We start from the raw sequence: 14,710 nt of genomic DNA on the forward strand, positions 1-14,710 counted from the left end.
GAAACATCTTATAACAAAATATACATGGTATGAATTGATATTTTTGCTTCCCACCAAATCTAAGCTATAAATCAACCTCTTGACAGAAAAGACTAATCTAGAAATGATGAAAAGTACAAGGAGTAACCACACAAGTCTTATCTTTCTCAAGTCAACCCTCACTTCCAATGGCCACCCTTTTGAAAATATCCAGTATGTGCCGGTGCTATATTTGAGGCCCTAGAAACATCATCCTTTTATTGTTCCACAGGGTGAGCTTATGGATGAGGAAGCCGGGTGTCAGATGTGAAGAGACTTGTCTAAGGCCCACATCTAAGTTGTAGGATCCAGATTTCTACTGCCTGGCTAGCTGTGAAGTTCATATCTTTCCCTTAGGCCATGCTGCCATGCCATATGGATGGATGCAGCCAAGGTCAATTAGAAATGTTTATTTGCTTAATGTTTTGGCAACTGATTTCTGAAGAGAAATGAGGACAAGTGTGATGAAATGGCTACTCGTCTTTGGTGGAACCCACATGGGTTGCCACAGGTGACCAATCAGAAATATTTGATACCTCATATGAGGCAACTAAAATGCTGTTATTTTAAGGGTCCTGTTAAATGTATTACAGAAAGGATAATAAAGGAAGCTTACTATAGCTGGTCCCCAGTATTGAGAATTGTAGTGAGGACTGGTAGATACTGTGGTGTTCACATAGTATGTTCTGCATAATACTATTTACCACTTTCTCAAGAATCAACATTGGAAAAGAAAAAAAAATGCAGGGAAAAAAGAAGGTGACGTGTCACAACTAATAGAACTTAAATTCTCAGGCAGCAACAAATTGTTCTTTTGGGTTAATAGCAGTCTTACTCTTCCAAAGTACAGAGCCGAGGGGACCAAGCACTGTCACTGACTATTGTTAGAGGCACCCACTGTTTCACGGGAGCACCCCAAAAGGCGAGGCCATGCTAGCTCACACAGGCTCTGAAAATCAATCCCTAAGTCTCTGGATCTGATCTGACCCCTCTCTGAAAACAGTCAGGTATCATGTTGTGGGAAACACGCACACACTCTCTTTCACTGTGAAGCAATAGAGTCTACTTAAGGTGTTCAGAACCAACCTCCGACCTGCATCTCTAATACAGAGCTTATTAGAGATAAAACACAGTCTTTAACAGCACTCACAAAGGGCTCTGACATTCAAGAAATCATAAATACATTACTCAAAGCAACAGGAAACTGGTGGCTGCCTATACCCACCGGCATTTATTTATCTTAGTGACGGGGAAAAGCGCTTCAAAAACCATGCGTGAAACAGTGCCAAAAATAGGCATAAAGCTCTTCTCCTGGCGGGGTGCACTGCTGTGCGTGACAGCCTTGCTGGGAAGGAGCGTGCTGACACAGCTGGCACCTGGGAACCAGCAAGAACAGGCTCGCTGATCCAGCCTTTGGAGTGAGTGAGGCTGCCATTCATGCAAAGGAGCAATTGGTTACTAGCTGTGAATTTAAGTTCCATGTTTGACAAACAGAAAGCCGGACAGTGCAGTCAGGCCCCACCTAACCAGAGAGAGAAAGAGGGGTTACCAAGATGCTATCTACTCAGCAGTATTCAAAGCCAAGTCCACTTGGTTCTCATAGTGTGTTGATTCAAAACAGGGGCACAACTCTTAGAGAACCCAACAGACTTTGAAAGCTGCTTTGATTCCATACCTTCTAGTAGAATGTAGGGGCAAATGTCTTACAACAGCGGCCTGAAGTGTCTTCACACTTTGATCTCATTAGAAGAAAAATATAGTTTTGATATATAGGGTCTGGCACAAATAACACCCCTATTTACGAGCTCGAAATCTATACCAAATCTTTTATTACAAAATCTTAAGCACGTATCCTGCAATATAACAATATCACACTCAAGCACACCATAGGACATTTTAGGGGAAATGTTCAAATTGCTGTCCATCTTATGTGAGACATTCACGCACCTTACCAACCACGCTCAAGCAGGCCTTATTTCTGCCAGACCCTGTATTTTGAGAGGGAATTCAGTTTTTCAGTATCTTTCACTGTAAATGCCCATAACCTAAGACTCAGTAATTCCACTTCTAGGAATCTAATGCACATTCCACACATTCACAAATTTTCCCACCTTCAAAACACACACAGACACACCCACACATCTCCATTGGAAAATGATGAAATAAATTATGGCAATCTACACTACAGATAATCTCTACATGACAATACATGCAAAGATCTTCAAAGTGGAGTGAAAACCACATTATACAACATGTATAGTTTCAACCCCATTTATGTAAAAAATGAAACTCTGTATGGGACTGACAACCTAGTGGAGACTTGCTTTTATTCTACATTTCTGTCTTGTTTATAGTTTTACAGTGAGTATGACTTTTTTTTGGTAACTTACAAATTAAAAAAGTAACATGAAAATAAAGGTTCATACGGTTAGTAAAAAGTTGGCTATAATGCTACTACCCACAATTCTGTTGTTTCTATCTATAATAATGGTAGAAGTCCTTACAAATATTTTCCAATGAACTTGCTCTATTACAAACCTTTATAGCCTGTGTTTAAAAGATTCTTTCTAAAAAGATTTTATGTTTTTACTTTTAAAGGGGAAGGGAGAGAGAAAGACAGGGAGAGAAACACCAATGTGTGCTTGCTTCTTGTGCACCCTCTACTGGGGACCTGGCCTGCAACCCAGGCATGTGCCCAGATTGGGAATCGAACCAGTGACCCCTTGCTTCATAGGCCAGCACTCAATCCACTGAGCCACACCAGCCAGGGCAAAAGATTCTTTTAAAGCATTATTTTAAAGGGCTTCATAGTAGTCTACTGTATTTTGTAAGTGTACCACAACTTACTTAAATACCCTCTGTTGTAGAAAACTTGGATTTTCTAATTTTTCTCTATAAAGAAATCACTGTGATCACCATTCTTATACATACAATTGTGCATACCTCTCTTTTCTTATACTAAATTTTCTGAAATTTAACTTACTAGACTAAAAATATGAGTATTACTAATTTAATTTATTGGGTCAAAGAGAAAGAATATGGGTAGCATTTTTTGAGAAAGGCCATATTGATTTGAAACTTATAACAGAAATATATAAGTGTTAGTAAGGAAGTATTTTTCTGGGTGCCAATTCAAAGCAATAAAATATTTTAATCATTGCCATTTTAAAACACAAAAACACATCTCTATGTGTTTTTCTGTGTGTTTTTGTTTGTACTTCTTTGATTAATAAAGTTAAACACTTTTCTATAGGTTTATTGTGTATTTTCATTTGCTATTTTGAGAACTGCCTATTTATATACCTTTGTGCATTTTCTACTGGCAATGTAGAAAGAAAATGTTCCAAGAACTTTGAGTTCTAGTACATTACACATTCTTGTACAAAAACTCCTTACAACAATATACCTAGCTGACCACAGATAAAGAAAAGGTTTTAAGAATATATAGAAGATTTTAAAAATCAGCATAATTTTAGGATCTCACTGAAATATAGCTCAGGTATAATCAGTTTTTTAGTCAAATTCTTGTATTTAAGGTTAAAATTATTCTTCATTTACCATTAAATTCTTCAACTTCCAACTCTGGAGCTACCATGTAATACTGTTCACATAGCATCTTGGCGGTTTCGTATGCATCTGTGGAGAAAGAAAAAAGTTTAGCAGCTGCACTAATAACTCAGGCATAAGTAGATAGATAGATAGATAGATAGATAGATAGATAGATAGATGGATAGATAGATGGATAGATAGATAGACAGAATAGATAAGGAAATAAGGACGATTCCTAGCCTGAAGGATTTAGAATTAATCAACTACTGCCTTCTTTAAAAATAGCCTTTTTGGCTTTAATAGAAATACTATGACTGAACCAAAATTTCTCCTTTAAAATTTTAATGACCACCACAACATCAAAATACTGCATTACTGATAGTATGGCCTGCTCTATACTAACCACACATTTGTTTAACTTTTAAATATTCCTAGAAGGCATTTTTCATGAAAATCTATAAACTCAAGACTATACTTCTGAACACCATGCAACCTGACTGAATTATAGCAAAATTATAATTGTTGTAATTTAAAAGATAATAATGCCAACAGTCTTAAGATTTGTCAATTATTTGTAAATGAAACATCAATAAATGTTTGCTGAATGAATTAGTTTTTCATGAACCACACACTCTAAGTTATTGGAGATGCTACCTTAGCTTAACAATGTCCTTTAAGTTAGTTAAAGGTAACCAGGTTGGGGCTGATATTCATCAAAATTTGAGGAGCAACAGTTTGCTTTTGAAAGGACAGAGAGAAAGACATAGGATAAGATGATTAGGGCCATTACAGAGAGAGCTGGAAGAGAGAATTCAAGAGGTTACATCCTAAAAAGATGGGGAACAATTTCAGAAAGCAAAAGTGCATTATTATATACTGCATGTGTGCCTTTTCTCCTGAACTGTGAGCAATTTGAGGTCAGGGTTTGTCTTACACTTGTTTTGTAACGTACATAGAACTGAATATATGCCTGTTAGATGGTCAATAAGTATTCCTTGGTTTGATAAATTTGAAACCTTTCCATAATTTATTTTTTAAAAAACTGGCTTTATTGAAATACTAATACAAGTCACCCATTTAAAGTATACATACCACTCACTGGTTTTAGTGTATTCGCAGAGTTGTACAGCCACCACCACAATCAACCTGACATTTTTAAAAAGATTTTATTTATTTATTTTTAGAGAGAGGGGAAAGGAAGGAGAAAGAGAGAGAGAGAAAGAGTGATCGATTGCCTCTCTCATGCTCCCCACTGGGGACCTGGCCCTCGACCCAGGCATGTGCCCAGACTGGGAATCAAACCGGTGACCTTGTGGTCCGCAGGTTGGCAGTCAGTCCACTGAACCACACCAGCCAGGGCTCAACCTGACATTTTCATCACCCTGGAAAGAAACTCGGTAACCATTAGCAGTCATTCCCCCACCCCAACCCTGGGCAACCACAGATGTATTCTGTGTCATTAGATTTATTATTCTGAATATTTCATATAAATCGAATCATAATATGTGATTTTTGGTGACTGGCTTCTTTCACTCAGCATAGTGTTTTCAAGGGTCATCCATGTTATAACATGCATCAGAACTTCATTCTTTCTTATTGCTGAATAGTATTACACTGCATGGAAGTGTAATATTTTTCACTTATTTCACATTTCATTTATTCATTCACCCACTGATGGACATTTGGACTGTTTCCACTTTTTGGCTATTAGGAATAACGCTACTATGAACATTCACGTCCACATTTTTGTGAACATATAGTTTCATTTCTCTTGGAGATACAACTAGCAGAGGAAAACCACTCGATCATGCTGTAGCTCTACGTTTAAATGTCTGTGGAACAGCCAGACTGCTTTCCAAAGTGAGTTATCTTTTTTAATTTCATCTTTATAATTTCTAAAGATCGGATATTCAAATTACTTTAAAACAATTCATGGTGTATTTGCAACATTCTCAACTAGATATCGGCTCTTTGGGGACAGGCTCATACTTCTTCTACATTACCTACATCAATACTGTGCAGACACTTGTTTCAGATTCAAGAGGTAAGAAAAAGAGGGAAGGAAGGAAAGGAAGAAAGGAGGAAAATAAGCCCTATAGAATTTATATATGTTAAAATTTGATGTATCAACCTAAAATAATATAAACATAAGGTTTGGGTATATTCAGACTGTAAGTTTTGGTCCATTGCTAATATTGCTACCAAATTAAAATTTTATATAGTATTTGACCACAGAGTAAAATTCTGATCATTTTACTAAACTTCTAGGATTAAATCACTGTAAAGAACCACAGATAGAGACATTAGAATAGCTCTGATGAGATGGAATAATGAGGAAATACTAGTAAGAGGAGAGGAAAAAAAGAGTTGATCAGTGTGTAAACAGTCATTAAAGTAGGACTTAATTTAAACTCTAAAAAATTGCAATCTAGAATTATATTAAATCTGCGGGTTTTTTTTCCTAGGGTCGAATAAATCTCATTAAATACCCATAAAGTACTTTTGTCCAAAGAAACCAAGATGCACTCTTTCTGTGTCGCCTACACCACCAAACAATGCTACATCTCCACCTAGTGACGCGATCGCACAAAGCCGGCCAAGAACTTCCAGGGCCACTTTCCTTAAACCGACAAATACTGAAATCTAAAAGTCACGCTTCACTATCCATACATAAAGCCAAAACATCTCCACAAAACAACTCCTCCAAGTATATAACACCTTAAAGGTGTTCTGACATCATTCTTCCTCTCACTATGAAAGGAAAAGAACCCACTACATGTGCTAGCTTCTCACGGCATTCACTTGCCCGGTGGTCATTATTAAGAAAAAGTGTTACGCAAATGTAACACGTGGAAGAGATGGTAGAGTCCAGATAGGGGCAACCAACTCGGGCCTCAAAGACCCAGAGTAGTTCCTAAAACCGCATGTGAGTAAGAATTTTTTAAAGCAACATGAGAAATTATGGTGCATCGATCCTGTCATTAAAAACTGCATTATGATCCTTGAAAAACTCAAACCACCACAGTGAGACTCACATACACCAGCCACCAGTCAAGTATTTGGGGGGCAGTAATAGTAAAATCTATATCCCTATACATCTTCATAAATTCCCATAGCACATGATATACAGCTGGCAAGCATTTGAAAAATAGAACAACTTTCTTGCCCATGAGTAAGTTTTTTTTGTGTCTCTCTGGGAACTAGTGGCCTTGTGTTGTTCCCAAACCTGGCTGTATGTGGAATTCACTACCAAGTCTTTCAAAAATACAGGTTATAAAATGAACCCCTGGAGACTCTGATGCGGTAGGTCTGTGTTGAGGCCTAGGAATCTATGTTTTAAAAAACGTAGGAAGTCCTTCTGAAGAGAAGCTAGAGTTGGGGACTGCTTGCCAGGCAAGTCAAGGCTGGGCCACGCTAATTCTGTCACTGTGTCTCCAAGGACATGAATGATCATGGGGTGACATATACTTCAACTTGTATTTCACTTCTCTTTAAATGAACTAACACAAAAAGGAAAAAGCTTCAAAACATCACCAACATAACCAAGACTCAACTATGGGCTTATAATTTCATTTCTTTTATTCTAGAATAAAATGCAAGTTCTATTTATAACAAGCTTTCAAATAAGACTTTTCTACTTTTAATGAGAAACCAAAATTTTAACATGTGATAAATTACCAAATTACTTTTATCTGCAATATATCTGAGCCAGCGTTGCAACCTTTGAAAGGAAATATTAGGAAATGGTTATGGCTGCCCCTGAACATAAATGCTATTCATTGTTTTAAGGATCAGTTTTCAAGGACAATAAGATATTGATCATAAAGTCACTTAGAGAACTGTAGGTGTGGCACATATATACTTCCCCAGGCTAGAATACTCAACCTCTAAACACACAAGACTAATTATTTTTTAAGGATTTATTTATTTTTAGAGAGAGGGGAAGGGAGGAAGAAAGAGAGGGAGCGAATCATCAATGTGGGAGAGAAACATCAATCGGCTGCCTCTCGCAGGCCCATAACCTTTTCAGTTCACAGACTGGCACTCAACCCACTGAGACACACCACCCAGGGCCTAATTTTTTATTTAAAAGGCCATGTCCAAGTCATAAAGAGTAGGGTGAAGGTTCACCAAGCAACTAGCCAAACATATCCAACCTAGCCAGGAATTAGTTTAAGAAAAAGCACACAGGAATATTTAATACATTATGGAGGTTGTTTTATTATTTTTTTGTTAGAAGACTTTCCTATTCAAAATTCACCATAGAACTTTGCTATCAAATATTGGCCTCTATCATGAATACACATAACCCTTTATTTACAAATACCTCATAAGAGGCTGGACAAGGATAAATTTGACCACGAGCTGAAAAAACAAACATGAAGGTGCCAGGGTCCCTAACTTGGCTCTAATAGGATGCAGAAAACTGTAAAGCTCAAGTTTAAGAAGCCACTATGAGAACAAGGGAATATAAATGATCACAAAGCATTGCAAAGTCACAGATGTGCTCCTTTTTAGAAGCTCTTTTAAGTTTCAGTTTCAATTCTAATAAGGTTTGTCTATCATCATCCTTCTACCCAAAACCCATCCCGAGGGGGAACCACCAGGTTTCCTTTTTGAATCCTCACCCAAGGATGTTTATTGATTTCAGAGAGAGAGAGAGACACGAAAGGAGGGAGGAATGGGAAAGAGAAAGAGAAACATCGATCTGCTGCCTCCCGTAACCACCCCGACAGGGCATCAAACCCACAACCTAGGTCTGTGCCCTGACTGGGAATTGAACCCACAACCTTTTGGGTATGGGACGACTCACCAACCAACTGAGCTACCCAGCCAGGGCCCACCAGATTATTTTTTAAGTACTGGACCCTGTCTCACCCTCCAAACCAGAGCTGACAGGATAAGTGGGGGGCAGAGCATCTAATGGAAAGGCAACCAATGCAGAGGCTGACCAAAATCCTAAAACTTGTGGTGGTAGACAGAAAGGTAGGCTGAGCCAATTAAATCCATCTTTTGAGAATTTAGTCTGGATACTCAGGCAGGGCAGAAGACAAAAGGATACACTGAAAGTTATCATCATCTAGAAGGCCGGGTGTGGCCAGTACTGCTCTAAACAAGTCCGCCAGTCTACGGACAGGAGAGAAAGGCAGAGGAGCCAGGACTTGGCAGCCCAGTTGCAAAGATACACAGAAAACAAACCTTTGTTTTCTGTTTCCCAGTTCCAGTGTCTCTAGCTCCAGCTGTGAAGTGTTTCTGCCCTCGGATTACCATGGGACCTACACGGTCCTTTCAATAAATGTTTCTTCAGCTCGAGTGAGTGGGTCTCTGTGACTTGCAACCTGAAGGGCCCTGGGTGACAGCACGAGACATTATTTCTGAACCAAAATAATGACACACTTTCAGGATACCATTTGTGTGCTATTATGTGAAGCAATAACAGCATATGGGAACAACACAGGCAAGCCGACATCACCGTGAGAGGTGACTTTTGTACCAAGTATTTGAGTTTGTACCTTTAAAATTATCTTACCACAGGATTTTCCATTTCATTCCCTGGTTTCTTACAAAGAAAGGAGGGGAAGGGTCACAATGGAAGGCACCTCCCAGAGGATAATAGAAACTACTTTACAACGCTAATTCTAGCATTCACTACCACGAGTCTATAATTTTCAGATGTGTAAAGGTAGATATTAATGTGCTAAATAAGCAGCAAGGAGGCATGCTTCAGTGTTCTGCACATTCAATTAATGTTATGCACATTGCACCCTACTTTTACACATTTATACAACTGGCTAGTCAAAAATAAAAATATTGTCCCTACCCTTCCACATAAAAGTTTTCCATAGTCTGTCTCAAGAGATCTAAGTATGGAATCATTGTTAGTTGATTAAGGCTTCTTAAGGCTGCAAAGCACATGTGCGCGCGCACATAGGCAAGCACACGCATGCGCACCACACACAATGGGTCATCTGATGCTGGACATCTGAATAGCTTAAACCATGCAGGATCTTCACGGCTGAGCAAAAATATCAGAATGGAGGCTACTACTGTCAGGTACTGATTTCACCCAGGAAGGTGGTGTGTGACGGGCTTAGGACTAGATGTGGGGAAATACACAAAGACTATGCATTGCATACAAAGATTGCTTACATCATTCGCAATTTTATAACGATCTGTAAATCTGGTATGAATTCAAATGTATAAAGCCATGTTCTCACTGGGTTATAAAAATGGGTCACTTTTTATTCTCTCCTCTCTTTCCCCACCTTTTCTAAATTTTCTTCAATGAGTACTGTTTTATGATTTTGGTAACATGGGGTTGGTTCCCTTAACTGACCCAGCTGGGAACAGGAGTTGGATGGTTGACAAAAATGCTGGATAAAGTGGGAAACCATAAAATATGACTACTACTGTAAACATAACTTACAATGTACAGGTAAATACACCACTCACTCCTCTGCCAATCTTTTCACATAAGGCCAAATCCTCTTCTTTGAATATGGATGGGTGTGGGGCTCCAGGTCATCTGTCTTAGATAAACAATACTGCATAGATCTATGAATATTCCAATTCCTACTTCTTTAAAGTGTAATGAACTTGAAGATAACTGTGAAGCAATCCGAGTGCGTATTCCTTCTAAGATTTTTACTCAGTGTTGCCCTATAACCTAACAGTTATCTTACTGACAGTCATTTCATTACATTTTTCAGAGACTCTTCATCAAGTCTTTCCAAAGCATTCAGCTTGATTTTAATAAAAATAAGACGGTTTTTTGTACTATTTCTTCAGTTTACACAACATTTTATTTTATTTAAAGATTTTATTTATTTTTAGGGAAGGGGAAGGGAGGGAGAAAGATAGGGAGAGAAACACCAATGTGTGGTTGTCTCTCGTGTACCCCCTACTGGGGGCCTGGCCTGCAACTCAGGCATGTGCCCTGACTAGGAATTGAACTTCTGACCCTTTGGTTCACAGGCTGGTGTTCAATCCACTGAGCCACACTAACCAGGGCACACACAACATTCTAATAAATTATGTAGTCACAACAGGTAGTATAACTTATACCAATAGTTGGAGGACAAATAATTGACCCTTAGTAAGCACACACCTCATCAGATGGGACACAAGCATTCTGGAAAGTGCGTATGAGCCGAGCATGCTCAGTGTGCTGTGGGTAGCAGTAGGGTGATTTATGAAGGGAATGAAAGGTGGCAGAGAAGCTGATTGTGTAGATGCTGTTATATGTGTTTATTCACTTTCAGAATCTGAAAACACCCTCCACTGCTGTTTTCCTTAAGGGATAAGGCTTTGAGAAATGACAAACATGGTTTGAAAGATGCAGTGGGGAGCAGGGGACATGCCAGTCCTTCCTCCTTACCCCATCAGCGTGGAGGTAGGAGTGTGAATGCACATGTATGTGTTGGGGGAAGTGGCATTCCGAGTGGCAGAGGAACCTGAGGATGACTTTTATTGGACATAGCCTCACCAGGAAGCCAGGCTTTAAGTTATGCCACACAAGTGATAGGAATGATTAAATGAGAGGATGGAGTAAACTTTGTTTACTGACAATAGTGATCTCACTGGTTAACACTCAAAGGGGGCAGGAGAGAGAGTGGTGACAAGGCTGTGAATAAGCCCAGGAAGGGGGCAGAGAGAGGAGGCGGGGATCTGGCCCATGGTAAAACTCATGACTACAAAGGACAAAGAAAGGAGGGAGCAGTGGGCATAAACTTCCATTTGTTTTCTTTGAAATATTCAGTGAACTGTTCTGCACATGATCCTTAGCTAGTTTTTGGTACAAAATTTCTGTCCCTAAGAGAAGCGATGGGACAGAAATTCTGGATAAAACATGGGTAAAAGTAATTCCAAACCTTTGGAACTTTACTCCCCAGTTAAATCAACAGAAGTATAGCTCACGGCTCTGGCCGGTGTGGTTCAGTGGGTTGGGCCTTGTCCAACAAGGTGAAAGGTCACCAGGTTGATTTCCAGTCAGGGCATATGCCCGGATTGGAGGTTCATTTCCTAATTGGGGGCACTTGAGAGGCAACCAATTGATGTCTCTCTCTCACATTGATGTTTCTTCTCTCCCTCTTTTTCTCCTCTCTTTCCCTCTTTCTGCAATAAGTAGCAGAAAAAAAATGTTTTTTAAAGAAGTACAGCTCATGCCACGGCCAGGTAATAGGTACCAAGTCCAATAAGAGCGGTACCAACATTAAGTGCTGCAAAACAGATTATTTTCTCCTTGAGTCCAGTTTAAATAGGTTCCTCCTCACCCTCGCCAATGCCCAACTCACTTTAGCACTGCTCATTCCTCTGTTCTATGAAAGGGCCAGCAGTTGCCTAGAACCCACTGTCACTTACCTAGTTGTACTGACTTGTGGTTAAAATTGCTCGTATAAATGAGAAGCCACACGACTTGTATGATGGCCAAGGACTACTGCTAGTAAACTTGTCTATGGCCCTGACTGGGTCCTAGCACTGCTTTAGGAGCGCTACACATATTAATTCATTTCACCCTACAACACACGACCATTGTATAGATGAAGAAACTGAGGCTCATAGAGGTTACATAACACGTCCAAAGTTGCCCAGCTAACCAAAATGTCCATCAGCTGATGAATACACAAATGTGGTCCATCCATCCGATGGAATATTATTCAGCTGTCAAAAGAATGAAGTACTAATGCATGCAACAACACGGATGACCCTTGAAAACTTATGCTAAGTGAAGAAGCCAGACACAAAAGACCATATATTGGATGATTCCATTCGTATTAATGGTCCAGAATAGGAAAATCTATAGCTACAGAGAGTAGATTAGTGGTTTCCTAGTGCTGGGGTGAGGGGGAGTAGAGAGTGATGGCTAAGGGGTATGGGTGGGGGTTTCTTTTGGGGGTGATGAAAATGTTCTAATTGAATTGTGCCCCTGGCTGCACAACTCTGAATACTCTAAAAGCCACTGAACTGTACACTTTATACGGGTGAATGGTATAGTAAATTCTCAAAAGATTTCAAATTTATTAAACCAAGGAATACTTATCGACCATCTAACAGGCATATACTCAGTTCTACATAAGTTACAAAAGAAGTATAAGACACAAACCCTGACCTCAAATTGCTCACAGTTCAGGAGAAAAGGCACACATGCAGTATATAATAATGCACTATGAATGTCTTTTTTTTCTCAGGGCAGTCAACTCTCTGAACCTGGCTTTCTGATTCCTAACAGCCACCACTGGACTAGGGTCTAATGAACATATAACTATGAGAAGACCAGTCCCGCTCTCCTCCCTCAGTAGGGGCCTGGAGAAGTCATGATCCACCACAGGGTTATCTTGTAAGAGAGCAACCTATAGGATTCTTAGGGAGCTGAGGCTGGGCCTTTCATCTTATAACGGAAATAATTTGAGAAAATGTTTCCTAATTAAAGGGAGGCCAGGACAGCTTGACAAGTGTAGGCTGAATGAGGGCCCCTAGGCCTGGGTCCTCCTCCCTGGGTTTAAAAATGCCCAAAGTAGCCCTGGCCGGGTGGCTCAGTTGGTTGTAGCATCATCCCAAACACCAAAAGGTTGGGGGTTTGATCCCTGGTCAGGGCACATACCTAGGTATTGGGTTCGATCCCAGGTCGGGCTGCATATGGGAGGCAACTGATCAACGTTTCTCTCTCACAGTAACGTCTTTCTCTCCCCCCTCCCAAAATCAATAATAAAAAATATCCTTGTGTTAAGATTAAAAGAAAAAATTAAAAAACAAATGCCCAGAGTAGAGAAATAGCACAGGTTTTCCTTAGCTATGGCTGCTGAAGGTGTGACCTGTTCCTCCAGGGGAAGGCTGCACGCGCCGGGCCACCTTCCTTGGTCCTCTAAGTCTGGCAGCAAAGGCCACTCTGCTTGACGTGGGCTTCAGGGCTTTACAAGGAGACAAGGCCCTCTTCTGCCTCCTACTGACTTAGCGACGCTGTTCAGAAAAACTAAGAGCAACAAAGATCCTCAGCGAAGACCAGGAGCTGTGGTCATGAAAACCTGTAAGTGTGTGTTTGGAGGAGGGAGACGAGGGCCACGAAAGGAGAGACACGAGTAAAGTTGGGAAGGGACAGTTTAGGGATGGGAGGCTACACAGAGAACCGTAATACTGAAGAAAACTGAAGAAGAGGTCCAGAAACCTGGTGGTCCCCTTACAACCAGGAAGGCTTTCTGAAGCTGGCGTCTATCTTAAATGGATAGCGAGGAAACTGCAGCTCATATTCAAAATGCCCGGGTACTGGGGACTTCGGGCTCTAGGGCTCTGTTCTACCCCAAGGCGACTGGGACCGTGTCTAGCTCGATGTCCAGTGGCCCCATGAAGCACACACGCAAGTAGGACGTAGGTTCTAAAGCCTAGGGTGCACATCAGAAAGCCGTTTAAATCTTACCAACACATGTATTCAGCCAAATTTTATAACAAGCATTCTCTAAAATGTTCACATAATAGTGGCAATCAAAACTTAGAATCTTACTTAAGCTGGCAAATGTGTATGGTTTAAGACAGAACTACAAGTAAAACCCTAGTCAGTGAAGTAGAAACTCCCATTTCGAGCATTACGAATTATGCATCTTTTCCTGAACTGCCTAGAAAGAACATTTCCTATTTGAATTAAGTAGCTTAGGCCCAGACTGGCCTGAGGACTCAGGAAACAACTTGGCAACCTCACCCTATCGCCAAGCTACCTTGATTGCATCGCAATCCTATTTGAACTACAGCCGCTAACATTACAGTGGTCTCCTTACCTTTCACGACATCAGCAACATTGCAGGTGGGATCGATACTTCCGATGTGTTTAGGATGAGCAGGATTAGTGTCACCACCAAAGAGAAGTGCTAAACAAACACAAAAGGGAAGGGGGAGATTATAAACAAAGCCAGCTGGGATGGTCAGGCAGAGAAATACAGAGGATTCTCGTATTTGTAAGAATCATTTTAGCATCCAGTGACTTAAAGTAATAGAAAACAGGGTGGGGCAAAAGGAGGTTTACAGCTGTGAGTACGTGAAACAGTTTATTCTTGTATTGTCACTTATTATTGTGTTATTTTCCATACAATCAAACTGTAAAACTAGTTTGGCCCCACCCTATATACACAACAAGGTAACAACAAAGGACAAAGGA

At 40.2% G+C, this 14,710-nt stretch overlaps 1 protein-coding gene across 2 annotated transcripts in view; it reads right to left on the reverse strand.

Annotated features, from left to right (window-relative positions):
- Positions 1–14,710, reverse strand: part of PDK3 (pyruvate dehydrogenase kinase 3) — a 67,638-nt gene that overhangs the window by 22,548 nt on the left and 30,380 nt on the right. For both annotated transcript variants that reach the window (XM_024569786.4, XM_024569787.4), the window contains exons 5-6: positions 14,334–14,423; positions 3,577–3,654 (exon numbers count right to left, since the gene is read on the reverse strand). In XM_024569786.4, the coding sequence (XP_024425554.1) occupies positions 3,577–3,654; positions 14,334–14,423 (168 nt within the window). The remainder of the gene's footprint in view (positions 1–3,576; positions 3,655–14,333; positions 14,424–14,710) is intronic.

Source organism: Desmodus rotundus, chromosome X (assembly GCF_022682495.2).
Source record: "Desmodus rotundus isolate HL8 chromosome X, HLdesRot8A.1, whole genome shotgun sequence".
Taxonomy (NCBI): domain Eukaryota; kingdom Metazoa; phylum Chordata; class Mammalia; order Chiroptera; family Phyllostomidae; genus Desmodus; species Desmodus rotundus.